General features: G+C 33.7%; 1 protein-coding gene across 34 annotated transcripts in view; it reads right to left on the minus strand.

Annotated features, from left to right (window-relative positions):
- camk2b1 (calcium/calmodulin-dependent protein kinase (CaM kinase) II beta 1) overlaps positions 1-14,064 on the minus strand; it is a 126,148-nt gene that overhangs the window by 51,921 nt on the left and 60,163 nt on the right. For 18 of the 34 annotated variants that reach the window (XM_056457551.1, XM_056457554.1, XM_056457559.1 and 15 more), the window contains one exon: positions 6,785-6,822. The exons of 7 other annotated variants lie outside the window; for them this stretch is intronic. In XM_056457551.1, coding sequence (XP_056313526.1) covers positions 6,785-6,822 — 38 coding nt within the window. The remainder of the gene's footprint in view (positions 1-6,784; positions 6,823-14,064) is intronic. 9 more of the 34 variants (XM_056457555.1, XM_056457553.1, XM_056457566.1 and 6 more) reach the window with 1 other exon arrangement.

Below are 14,064 nucleotides of genomic sequence, written 5' to 3' on the forward strand. Positions count from 1 at the left end.
TATCAAAATTCCTGAGAGCAAAGAAGGTCAAGAAGCTCCAGGATTGGCCAACCCGGTCACTAGTCATAAACACTATTGAGCATGTCTGGGGTAAGACGAGGGAGGAAGCATTAAAGATGAATCCAAAGAATCTTGATAAACTCTGGGAGTCCTGCAAGAATGATTTCTTTGCCATTCCAGATGACTTAATTAATAAGTTATTTGAGTTATTGCAGAGATGTACGGATGCAGTCCTCCAAGCTCATAAGAGTCATACACAATACTAATTCTTTTTCCACTGCACCATGACTTTATTTTCTATACTGTACATTATTTCTGTTATGTGACAAGACTATTGTCTATTGACTATTGTCTTCAGATTTCATATAAGCCACTTCGGATACTAAATGAACAACTGGAACTCAAGTTATTATTTGTTGTTTCTAAAAACTTGGATAGGCGACAAGACTTGTGTCCTGCTTTTACATACATACATACAAACATACCCTTTTTTTTTTTTACAGATGCATTCAATAAAGCAAATGTATTTACAAATTGCATCAATGTAGAGCAAATTTGAAATATTTAATTTTTAGCCAATGAGTATTTACTTTTGTTATTGCTGTTCCATAACTCTTTTACACAATCACCCCACCACCATCTAGATTTTGTCTCCATCCTCACCGATATAGAATAGCAAAGTAGAGTGCTGCCAAAAAAATACTAATATTAAAAACAAAGAAGAAAAAAACTAAAGAAAACGAGGTTAAACATGCACGCTGCTGAGGGCTGGAACACCGGGAGCTAATCCCTGCCTTAAAGCACAGTGGTGGGAGGAATTCTGATGAACAGCACCCTCTGAGAGCAAATCTAGCAAAGAAGATCTGCCAAAAAGCTCTCTCCAGCACTCTTTCATGAACGCATAACCTCTGCAGTGAAATCCATAGCTTGACTTCCGCACTAAAATCTCTCCATCATGTGCACAGCTAAAATACATGTTTACATGCGGATGCTGATAACCACACATACACACGACTTGGTAAACTGGTTAAGCTCCCTAGTTTAGCATGTCTATTTTTGTGTTCCTTTATGTGTGTGTGCTGCTCTTTTCTGCAGTGGCATTCCTGTCATGCCCACTCAGATTCCCGCTGTGGAGAAGCGTGTGCCCCGAGCTTCCATTTAAAAGGGCACTCCAGTGTGGGCAGACACTGATAGCGTGAAACCAGAGTGCTGGTACTGTCAGAGTAGTGTATGAAGCTGACCGCAGCAACACCATTTAGAGCTTTCACCTGGTTTCTTTTTCTGTAAAGTGCTACACTTACACTGAAGTTTAAATCAATCATATACGAATACATTCTGTTGTTGCTGTACGTTTTCTATATAGAATTTTTGGTTTAGTAAAGCTGAAATGGCTTGGCATCTACTTTGTTAGCACTACTGTACTTCGATAAGCCATGACACTTAAGCATGATATGCCTAAATTAAACCACGTAGGACGAACATTGATGTTAAATAAGTATTTAAATAAACAATTTAAGTCAGTTTAATGACAAATTTTACTAAGTCTGACTTCAACAACATTACACTGCATAGTCTAGGGCTGGGCGATAAAATCGATATTTATTGACGGAACACCATTGTCAATAACGCTAAAAAAAAAAGTTCAGTATGATGGTATGAAGCGCTATAGTTTTATTAAAGTGTGGCTGCGGAGTGCGCACCTTGGAAGGAATGCCAGTAAGCTTAGGGTGTCAGTTTTTGATTTACAATGGAGCGCGCATTTTCCAGGTATACCTAGTTGAAAAACATCTGAACTTTTCCGAATGCTGCGAACGCACCGTGATTCGTGCAAGTAGAACGAACCAATCAACTTCACACTTTGTATGGAATATACACATTTCAGTAAGACAAACACAGCACATCCAAACCCTGCAGTGCTTTTTACTTTTCTCCATAAAATCTAAAAGTTTTTTAGCATAGAGGGTAATGTTGCAATATGTATCTGAATAAGGATAGCTGGTTCCTTTACTTTAAAGCTCAGATTTGATGATCATAATTTGTTTTGTTTACAGAGTTTGAGGTTTACTGTATCATTATTATTGACAGCTTACAGATGGTGATCTACCTTAACCATTGCACACAAATTGTAACATTTTATTTATCAAGTTTAAGAGTCTCTGTAATATGTCATATGTTTATTTTATAATGAAGAGATCAGATGTTTGGTTTAAATATTTTTGTTTTTCATTATTAAAACTATTTGCCTTGGTAATGTTGGTCAATTAAAATAAAGTGGTTAAATAAAAAATCCTAATATTCCTAAATATTTGTTAAAATACTCAATAATTATCTATATCGAATGAAACATGATATTGTGATTATTATTATATTTTTTTGCAATATCGCCCAGCCCTAGCATAGTCAATGGAATACTCTTCCAACAGAATTGATCACATGCACAGACTACAAGATTTTTTCAAGACTACAAGACCAGGAGGTAGTTTTTGTCAAATCATATTTACACTGAGTGTTGTGTTTGATTTGTCTGCGTTTAGTCTGTATGTAAGTGAGTCTGTATGTTTTAAATGACAAGTTTAATTTATTTTTAAATATATTATTTTTCTTTGATTGTATTTAGATTTACCTGTCCACCTGACCGCAGGTAAAAAGTAGCAACTTTGCTAAAACCTGACACAACACATCTTTCCTTTTCAAGATTAATGTATTTTGTGCATGTCCCTGCTAAATAAAAAATAAATTCAATTCAATAAGTTTAGTTATTCAAATAATAATAAAACTGTATCATTAGAATAAAATGGGGGGGGGGGGTGCTTTATAGAGCTGCAATGCTTATAATGAGACACTGTAGCATTAAAAAACATTTTATATAATAGAAGACATCAAAAAAATCTATAAAAATCTAAACACTTTAATGAAATGCTGCAATTATGTAAAGTTTAATCAGCTAAGAGGTCAGGTAGTGATGTATTGATCTACTCATAAGTGCATAATTCATAAAACTGCTGAATGTAGTAAAACTGGAATGAACATATTTCATGTCTCCTCAACAGAACAAAGAGTACAGTGTGTGTGTTACTTGAAAACTTGAATTTTAATTTCTTCTGAAAGGTAACTACTTGAAAGAAGCTAGTTTGTTCAGATTTCAGCATCTGGCAGCAGGATAACACATATCTGGACTCATATTATTAAAGCATACAATACAAAGTGTATCATTTTTTCAAACCACCATAAAGTAAAAATGTTTTCTCAAAGGATTTGTGCATTTTGAAGAAAACCTGCAGATAAATAGGTGATATAACATTACAGACACAGTTCAAAACCATTTTCACATGCAAACAAGACAAAGACAAGACAAACAAGCAAAATTTTGAAAGAACAATTTCTATAATTATTAAGAACAGAAAACATGCAGCATTCATTCTGAAGCGCTTTCCAAGCATCACCCTTTTCAGGGTTAAGTGAAGGAACGAGAAGTGTGGAAGGATAGAGGCACATGCTACTGGTGGAAATAAAGTGCTAGCTCAGGTGCACTTGAGGAACGATCAGTGTAAGCAAAGTTAACTGATCGAGGTCACTTGTTTGTGGTACATGACAGTTACCATTCAATCTCGCCCTCAACCTGGAGAAGGAAAAACAACGTAGGTGCTACGGAAATGAGGAATAATGTGCAGGGATGCTGAGAGCGGAGGCAAGCACAGTCTGTGTGGTTCAGTGATACTTTTTTGTCCTAAAAACGGGCAGCCAAGACGAGTTATATTAAGCACAGAATGTTCTCAGAAGCGCTTTTCTTGAAAAAAAAAGCATGTAATGTGGCAACTGCCGTATTAAAAATAATAAAATGCCTCCAATTCTAAAGCAGAATTACATAACCAGTGGTCTTGCAAAGATTTAGACGCAACGTAAGAAAGTGAGCTTGAGCATAATTTGAAAAATAGTGACAGAGACTAAATTAAGAGCAGCTCAGCATGATCTTGGAGACGGAGCCTAAAGGTGAAGGAAAGAGGAAGGAGAGTGAATAATCGTGAAAAGGGACAGAAGAAATGTTTTAAAATGGCTGGAGAGGACGTGGGGGAGCCTGTTGCTAGGCGATGAGAGGAGCGCTGTGCTGCTATTTTTGTCTCAGAGTTTCCAGGGTTTCAGACTCATGGCTATTCTTGGACCAGAGTCACATTCCCTGCTAACTATTTCTCCGCTCAAACACATGCACACGTACATACACACACACATGGAGATATCAGGTGTGAGTCACAGAGGTGGGTTGTGGGGTGACGACGAAATCAAGTAGGCATGTGTTTGAGTGTGTGTGTGTCTGCGACACTACATAATTGTTAAGTGCAGTTCAGATCTGAAAATCCTCTTTCATGAATCAAATTACTCTGGCTCTTGTGGAAGATTCCATAGATTCCTCAATGGCATAGCAGCCGTCGTCGTTATATCATTCTCCTAAATATCTCCCACACACACAAACAGGCACTGACGGAAATAAACCTTGGTTTCGTCTCATCTTTCAGTGGTATCGCGGGCACCATGACCGGATAGAGCTTGTTATGGTGTTTGATAATACCTTATATTTCCACACACAAATGACTGTGAGATTGATTTCGTAATCTGCATGCTATTTTAACATTTTATGTTTTTGAGGTTGCAGAATTGCAGAACAGGTTTATATATAGGGAAACTATTTTTACTGATAGTTGAATAACTATATATTTCCATGCTCTTATGGCTGCTAGAGAACTCTGCAAATTCAGTTAAATACACTGACATTTACTGCATAATTCACATGTTTTATCTACACTACCTGACAAAAGTCTTGTCACCTATCCAAGTTTAGTAGTAACAAATAAGAACTTGTAGTTGGATCATTTGGTTTCAGACGTGGCTTTATGAAAGGCAAAGTCTTCTAGGTGTAAGTTTATTTACCAAAATAAAAATATGATCATTCCTTGTTTTTACTTATTTAGAACAGTAGGTCTGACTTTGCTTTGACAAAAGTCTTGTCACTTAACAGAAATAATGTACAGCATAAATTCATGGTGCGTGGAAAAATAATTCATATTGTGTATGAGGCCCATGAGCTTGGAGGACTGTATCCATCTCTGCAATGACTCAATAACTTATTAATAAAAGTCATCTGGAATGGCAAAGAAAGCGACTCCGAGTTCATCAAGATTCTTTGGATTCATCTTCAATGCCTCCTCCATCTTTACCCCACAAATGCTCAATAATGTTCATATTTGGGGACTGGGCAGGCCAATCCTGGAGCATCTTGACCTTCTTTGCTTTCAGGAACTTTGATGTGGAGGGTTGAAGTATGAGAAGGAGCGCTATCCTGCTGAAGATTTGCCCTCTGTGGTTTGTAATGTAACGGTCAGCGCAAATGTCTGATACCTCAGGCTGTTGATGTTGCCATTCACTCTGCAGATTTCTTGAACACCCTCATATTGAATGTACCACCCAAATCATGATGTTTCCTTCACCAAATCTTGGGTTCCAATAGGTCTTCTGCAGGGTTTTGTGATGATTGGGATGCAGTTCAAGATGATTCATCAGAAAATTTTACCTTCTGCCACTTTTCCAAATGATCAAACTAGAAGGTAAGTTATTATTTGTTGCTCTTTACAACTGGGATCGACGACAAGACTTTTGTCAGGCAGTGTAATATTTTGCACTAATGTGCGGCTGGATGAAACGCAAGCAAATGTGTTAAAAGCATCATTTACCCAAATACAAAAATTAATTTACAAACCCTGACTTTTTCTTCAGTAGAACATTAAAGAAGATTTAAGCTGACCATTGGTGATTCAGAAAAAAAGGCTAGTGACACTCTGAGAGTGAAAAAATAAAATAAAATGTCCTGAGCACAGTCTGGGGCACAAAGTGTAGTACTGCATTATAATATGTGCACGAGGCTGTGGACTGAGGTTAGTAATGTTGCAAACATGTGTAGTTCTTGCACTGACATTTCAACCCATAACATGAAAATGTATTGTGCGCTACCACAGGTACTGATTTTGTTTTTAACTTCATATAAGAGTTAATTCACTCGCACAATGCCAGTAGCTGCTTAGAACCAGTTTCATGAAAAAAAAAAAATCTTTAATGTTCTACTGAAGACAAAAAAAAGTCACCTACCAACCTAAAGTGAGCAAAACGAACAATAAACATTTATTTTTGGGTGAACTATCCTTTTAATAACTCTTATTATCAAACAAATATCCAAATAAGCTACATTTATTTAAATTTTACCTGAAAATCATTACAAAATCATTATTTTGTAAACAGAAATTGGCTTTGGAAGACCAGTGACAGTGCACAATTGTTACACTATTAACAGTCAGTGGTCACCATTGCCTTTTTACTGTACTCAAAAGTACAGTTTAGACTTTGCAAACATAAACTTGAATTATTTTAGTTTACTTTAAAGCATAAAATACTCACAAAAGGCAAAAGGCTGAGAAAAATGATATGTTGTATTTGTAGTATTTTTCATAAATCATAAGGTAAATCAACTTTGGGGAAAGGCTGATAAAATCCCACCTGAGTGAGACTGAAATATATTTGATCATTAAAATTTAAACTATCATTAAATGCTTGTGACCTAACACACACGTGCACATCAAACAAAGCACTAACAAATCATGCAATAAAAGAGCACACTCTAAACAAACAGCGAGCACTGACAGTAGAATAGGACGGAAAAAAGACAGTAGTGAAAAGAGAGAAGGAACTAAGAAGCCATAAGGTCATGTCTGGGTCACTGAAGTTCAACAGATCTTCTTACCTTTACGTCTGCTTTTTTGTTCAACAAGGTCTTGGCTGCTACAGTGGGAGGAAATAGAAAGAGACGTCAAATCAACAACATCAAATGACTGATTACAAAATGGCAGTTAACCTGCAGGATTGGCAATTTACCCAGGACTACATTTCCTAAAATGAAACATTAGATTGCAGATATTAATCATACTTCTAATAATAACTATAGGCCCAGACAGAATCTGCACTCATTTTGGGTGAGAATTGTATGTAATGGCTTTAGTCAATGAATGAAACTAAATATGTGAAGTAAACATTTAATAAACTAACTCAACAGTGGCAGAAAGTATTTAATACTGAGCTTTCGGTGTGGACAGATTCTGTGTTGGCGTATTCAAAACTCTTGACTGTTATAACCGGATACAATACATTATATAATTCTAATAAAATCAGCAATCAATAATATCCAGCTGCAGACCCACACACGTTTCAGGACACACAATCCCCACCACACGATCTAGGCAAACCATATTTCGTTAACGATCAGTCTTCTTCTGCTTTTTCTTGTTTAACGGCGACTAACTCCTAAGGAGCATTATCGGCAACTGCTGTATTTCACAAATATGGAGATCGATTGCTATTCGTTATAATAGACTGTGAACAGTTTAGTTTCCTATATCAGTCATCATTTCATTATTATACCTCTGTGCAGCTTGTACTGTGTGTTTTGGTGCTCAAATTACGTAAATAAAAATAGTAAGTTAAACGTATGACTTTATTCTTGCATCCACATACACAAAGAAAACAAATTACACACCGTCTAATTGTAGAATTAAGGGGAAATAAAGTAATTCAGCATCTTAATGTTGTCTTATTTAGTTAATTAGTTCAGTACTTTTTCAGTAGATGACAGCATTTCCTAGCAAATTACTGACATTTTACCAAACAAGAGTACATTAAATTGATGAAATAAGTGACAGTAGAGATTAATAATGCTAAATAATATTACTTATTTAAATTAATGCTCATATTTTGAGCATCAGAGTCGATTAAAAAATAGAAAACAAAATACATTACAGTTTGCACATTGTGTTATCGTCCATGAACAAAATTTAAATTGAGATATTCTTTAAAGTTACTTAATTTTACATTATCATTTTGTTGTAAAAAATATAAGAAACTTAAACAATAAAGGTGTTACATTAAAATTAATTTGAATAGATTTACTCATTTAAATCCACATGAAAAAGTGGAACTGTAGTGGAAAGTGCTTAGTAGTAATACATTTTATTATACTGTATACGTATTTACAAATCTTTGTCAATGAGTAATACTGCATTCTATATCTCAAACTGATAAACTAATAATTAAAACTTGTGATTAACTGTAACAACTGTTAGTAATATAGATTTTCATATTGATTAAGAAGATGTTACTAACACTTACATCCATCATTAACCATATATGGTTCATCCCTGCATAGATCGTGTGGCAGGGATTGTGTGTCCTAAAACGTGTGTGGGTGTGCAGCTGGATATATATCACTCAGCAGTAGATGTGGACTTCAATATAATTACTGTATGCACTACGGTTGAAAACATAACATTATAGTCAGTAAAAATGTGTTTTTGAAAGGAACTGACATTTTACCCAACAAGAGTACATTAAATTGATCAAATAAGTGACAGTAGAGATTCATAATGCTCATATTTTGAGCTTCAGCCAATCAAAAAAAAAAAAAAAAAAAAAGAAAAAAAAATGTATCACAGTCTGCACAAGAATATTTAGCAACAGCTGCTTTCAACATTGATGATGAGATCTTTCTTCAGGATCATACTGAGTGCTCCTCGAGTAACGATTCTTGAGGAGCATATCAGAATGATCTCTAATGGATCATGTGATAAATCAAAACTGTAATGTTTTAAAATATTACTATTTTTACTGTATTTCCTAAATGTAGTCTTGGAAGGCATAAGAAACTCTCAAAAACACTTGAAAAATCTTACCAACAACGGTTTGAACAGTAGTGCATCTTACTGTATGTGGAGTTTAACTTTATGATATCTAATTATTTGATAATGCAAAAAACAAATTATATTTTAAGCATTACATCAAATAAACAGCTTCTAAACATTAGCACTTATTATAAAGTGTTACCCATGGTCATTTAGACTGAACAGTTCCCTCATTGTTTACTGGTATAAAAACTTGAGTAAATATTCTTAGTCCATTCATATTTTGAGTCTAACTGGGAAAAATTGTAGAAGTCAAATTCACTAAGCTATATACAGTTCAAGTCAAAATTATTAGCCCCCCTGTTTATTTTTTCCCCAGTTTCTGTTTAACGGAGAAACACTTCTAAACATAATAGTTTTAATAACTCATTTCTAATAACTGATTAATTTTAACTTTGTCATGATGACAGTAAATAATATAACTAGATATTTTTCAAGACACTTCTATACAGCTTGAAGTGACATTTAAAGGCTTAACTAGGGGAATTAGGTTAATGATAATGATGGTTTGTTCTGTAGACTATCGAAAACAAAATATAGCTTAAAGGGGCTAATAATTTTGTCCCTAAAATGGTTTAAAAAAAAATAATAAACTGCTTTTATTCTAGCCGAAATAAAACAAAGACCTCAGTCATACTGTGAAAATTTCCTTGCTCTGTTAAACATCATTTAGGAAATATTTTAAAAAAGAGAGAAAAAAAATAAATAAATCAATGGGGAGCTAATAATTCTGACTTCAACTGTATCTGCTTTATTACCAGAGAAGTAATAATTCCACACATTTCTGACAACACAAGATTACACCTTCACAGTTTGCTTTGATTTTATAAACAGTGAGAAGGAAAACAACTGAAAATGTAAAATTATCGGTAGCTTTTTTTAACTGAGGAACTTTTCAATCAAAAGACTTTGAATTTTTTAATGCATGGAAATACCTTTGAGTGTTTGTACAGCATCAAAGTACACAACTTATTAAACCAGGGTAATAACACTCATTAATAATAAAAAATAAAAATTCTCAAAGTCATTTATTGTTGGTTCTCTTTATATTCAAAATATACACCCTAAAGCAGTTTATCTAAAGCACTTATTTTTGTTAGTACTGAACCGCAGTAACACAATCACAATCATATGCCTTAGCCAGACCAGTTCTGGCTGTGAGAATACAGATTTGGCTCTTAGTAAGACATTTTTTAGCTTAATTCCTCAGATTATAAAGGGATGGGCATTTCTGACCATTTTCTATACAAACACTCAAACTGCTTTAAACAATAGCTGCCAAAAGATTTCAATGATAGTGAAAAAACAATTCAATCAATTTATGAAACAAATAATTTCATCTTTTAATATTAGTATTTGGGCACTAGTGCCTATCCCAATCTTGAGGAATACCTTCACACTTCATAATACAGGTTTCACCAAGACTGTATATACAGTAGATAAAGTTTGCAGACATTATGCATTAAAAAATTACATGCACAACAAGTATCTGGACAAAAAAAGCTGTTTTTCTGGTCATATTCTGAAGAACAGGTTCATTTAAGGTTAGTATTTGATACAGATCCATGAAAGAACTGTATCTGGGCCACCAGTCCATCCATCTGGTGGCCCAAAGAGATCAGTGAACAGAAATGAGCATGCGTCCCTGTAGAAAGAGCAGGAATGGTGAACTAATACTCGAGAGTGAGTGGAGCTTCTTACCTTGCCATTAACACAGAGAGCAAGAGAAAGAGAGAAAAAGAGAAGGAAAAGAAAGAGAGAGAGAGCAATGGAGAAGAGGTCAAAATACTGTGGCGTTTCTAAGAGCGCTGCTGCTAAAAGACTATGTCTATGGAGCTGTAAATGTGGTTCAAGAACAAACAAAAAAGTATGTCAACTTGTTTTCAGTGCAGTCATCATTTTTTTAGGGAGTTTTAGAGTTTTAAGGGCTAGAATCAGCACAAACACAGTTCAGCAAAAAATAAAATAAAATAAAAATAAAGCAGGCAAATATGTTTGTGCCAGGCAGTTTTGTAAGCTGTTTTACTACTCTGAAAACTAGTCCTCAAATGTTCACCAACGCTTTAATTTAGGAAATACTGTAACATTATATTAGATCAAAAACATTTGGTCACACTTTATTTTAAGGTACAATTCATACTATTAATAAACTTTTAACTATGAGCTTTATGACTCCCAATTTACTGTTTATTAAGAGTTATTAAGGTAGTAGTTAGGTATTTGGTAGGATTAGAGATGTAGCATACTTTATAAATACTAATAAACAGCCAATATCTTAACAAGTAGGTAGTAAGATACTAGTGAATAGTGAGAACTGGTAACAAAGTGTTACCAAACATCTTTTGTGCAATGTATACGAGGTCCACAAGCAAAACTGAGCCTTAGTGGTATATGCAAAGGATTTTTTTTTAATATACCAGTTATCCCAGTTTAACTTGCCCTATAAAAATTATTACAGTTTAGTTCCTGTATAGTTTAGTTATTGTATAGTTCATTTTCAAATATATCCATTCACAAACTCTCCAACCCTTACCAAGAATAGAACAAACATAGCTGTCAATTACTTCAGTCTACAATCAAAATAATTTAATAATAATAAAAAGATGAAGGTCAGGTCATTATCCTCAGGAGTAAATAAATGGAGAACTTTTAAGCAAATGTTACTGTAAAGAAAGTAATTAAACGCTATTTTTAACTTAAAAGTTTTATTGAGATGGATTGTTGGTGGTTGTATGCGTATTAATGGCCAGATTGGGTAGCTATACATAAACAAAGAAAAATTAAGACCTGTTAAAAAGATCTAAGACCTACAACACAACAGTAGATCAATCAGTAGATTTAGGACTTTTTAAGGCCTAAAATTTAGCTTTTGAGATTTAAGACATTTAATAGTTTTTAAGACCCAGTGGATACCCTGTAAAAGATGCAATGTTATGCGAAGCTATTAAGACAATCCCATCTAACATTAGGATTTACAGGCATAGTTTTTTTGAGCAAAGAAAGTGCTGTTTATTCAAAGAATAGCTCTTAATTTACTTTAAACAGAGATGGCCTGAAAGGCATAGAACTTAATTCAAAATTAAATTGAGGCAGATTTATACGTAGTAAGAGTAAGTGTTGTGTGTGATTAGTTACAACGTAACTACAATTACTGTAATTAGATAGAATAATTAGATTATTATTAAAAAGGGATTACTTTTCATTTTTATGTACTTAGCTACCTAAGTTACTTGCTTTAAATATTATCAATAAATTCAAGAGTTCTTGATGAATCCATTCAGAGAAACAAATTTTTATTTTTTGGTTTACAAATATATTTTACAGAATAATTATATTTTCAGATTAAGGTTTCATTTATCAAGATAGTTAAACAAGCATAAGAAAAAAACAGAAATGTATGTCAATATATGGGGTGTATGAAATATTGTGTGATAACTTTGAAATTTTTTGTGTTTTGATGCATGTAATGAGTATTATTCAAGTGTTACATTTATTAATGAAGCTAAAAGGTCTTGTTTGGCTCAAATGTAATTGTGTCATTAAATTACTTAATTACATTAAGTTACTTTTTAGACAGTAAATTAAAAACAATTCTAAAGATGTAATTATTAACTTTTTAAAAGTAACTTACCCAACACTGTTAAGAGCATAAGAGAGTAAGCTCTTTTTAATACTTTATCAATAACGTCAAGAAAAACAAATAGCCAATAGCACTACATCAATATGGAGATAAAAGATTTCTGTCCAACAGCTACTGTATTAAACACATTCTCTTATATGCACTAGCTGTGTGAAGAAAGCTGAATATAGGAATTTGTAATAATTCAGATATCAACCCTGTACAGTATGTAGTGTAACTGCCTATAGTGCAGTAGTGCTCAGGCTGGGGTAGAAGAAGGACAACAGAGAGAGGCAGCACTACATAAATATTTGATTGCAGGCATGTGGAGGGAGCATCAAATATGAAGCACAGCCTTCAAATTGAGCCACAGCACATGCTCAGTGCACCAGCCTAACCCTTCTACCTCACTCAGAATGCATTTACTTAAAAAAAAAACAAAAAAAAAAGAAAGCAAGAAAGAAAAATAAAAGGAAAGAAAGAAAAGCTGTAAACATTTAATCCTGAATCATGTTCTGCCCTCTTAAGTAAATGGAAAAACAATATCACTAGCTTCTCCTCCAGAATGGCTTTTTGGGTGAATCAAGAAATGATAATTAATCACATTTGTTTTCCCGCTACACTTAAATGTCATTGGCTGTTCAAAAACAATGCTTTAATATACTGAATAAAGCTGAAAAAACATTTAGTTATATTGCCCTACTCATAACACAACCAGTAAAAAAAAAGTATTGTAAAAAATTATTTCTCAAAAGATCATTCACATCTATTAGCATTCATGCCAAAAGATGGTTTCATTATTATATGATATTTATCATAGACTTGCACCTCAGTTTTATCATAATTGTTTTGAATGTTCAAGCTATGTGCAGTAGTCCCTAATGCCAGATGAATTGGCTTGTCAATCTGTATATGTGTTTAGCTGCACTGCAAAACCCAATAAGTTAAGGTAACTCAAACCATTTAAGGAAACTGATTGCAACAAACCATTTAAGTTCAAAAAATAATCCTAATGAGTACTGTGAACTTAATCCATTGGAGTAAATGAAGCAATTTGAGCACAGTAAAACCCGATAAATAAAGAAAACTCAAACCAACTGAGTACTGTAAAACATAATAAGTTAAGGCAACTCAAACCATATGAGGAAGCCCATTGCTACAACCCATTTGAGTAAAAAACATATGAGTACTGTGAACTTACTCCATTTAAGTTGAGGTAATGAGGTATTTCTCAGTTTCTTAGGTATTTCTATTAACTTTCAGTAAATTTTGAGGTAACTACATTCATTTCATTTGATAAAGTTGACTGTTGGGTTTTACAGTGTGGAAAAAAAAAAATCTGGAGATGATTTTAACTAAATTGTTCCTCTGGGTTGCTATAATTATACAGTAGCTGAAGTGTTACGTTATTCAAAATGTACAGTTAAAGTTACCATGCAGTGAACAGCCCTTATTAATTAAGTCATCAAAAACTATGAACCACTGTCAGAATAATACGGTGACAAAAAGTGAAAAAGAAATAATAATAACAAAATAAAATAAATAAAATTGTCATTTGCTTCATTATCTGGTCAAAATAAATGTATTTAGGCAAAATGAGGACCTACAGGGTATATATACCTTTTAAGACCTTTAAGACTCATTTCATACATTTTAAAACCTCATCGGCACTTT

This window comes from Danio aesculapii, chromosome 5, assembly GCF_903798145.1.
Source record: "Danio aesculapii chromosome 5, fDanAes4.1, whole genome shotgun sequence".
Taxonomy (NCBI): Eukaryota; Metazoa; Chordata; class Actinopteri; order Cypriniformes; family Danionidae; genus Danio; species Danio aesculapii.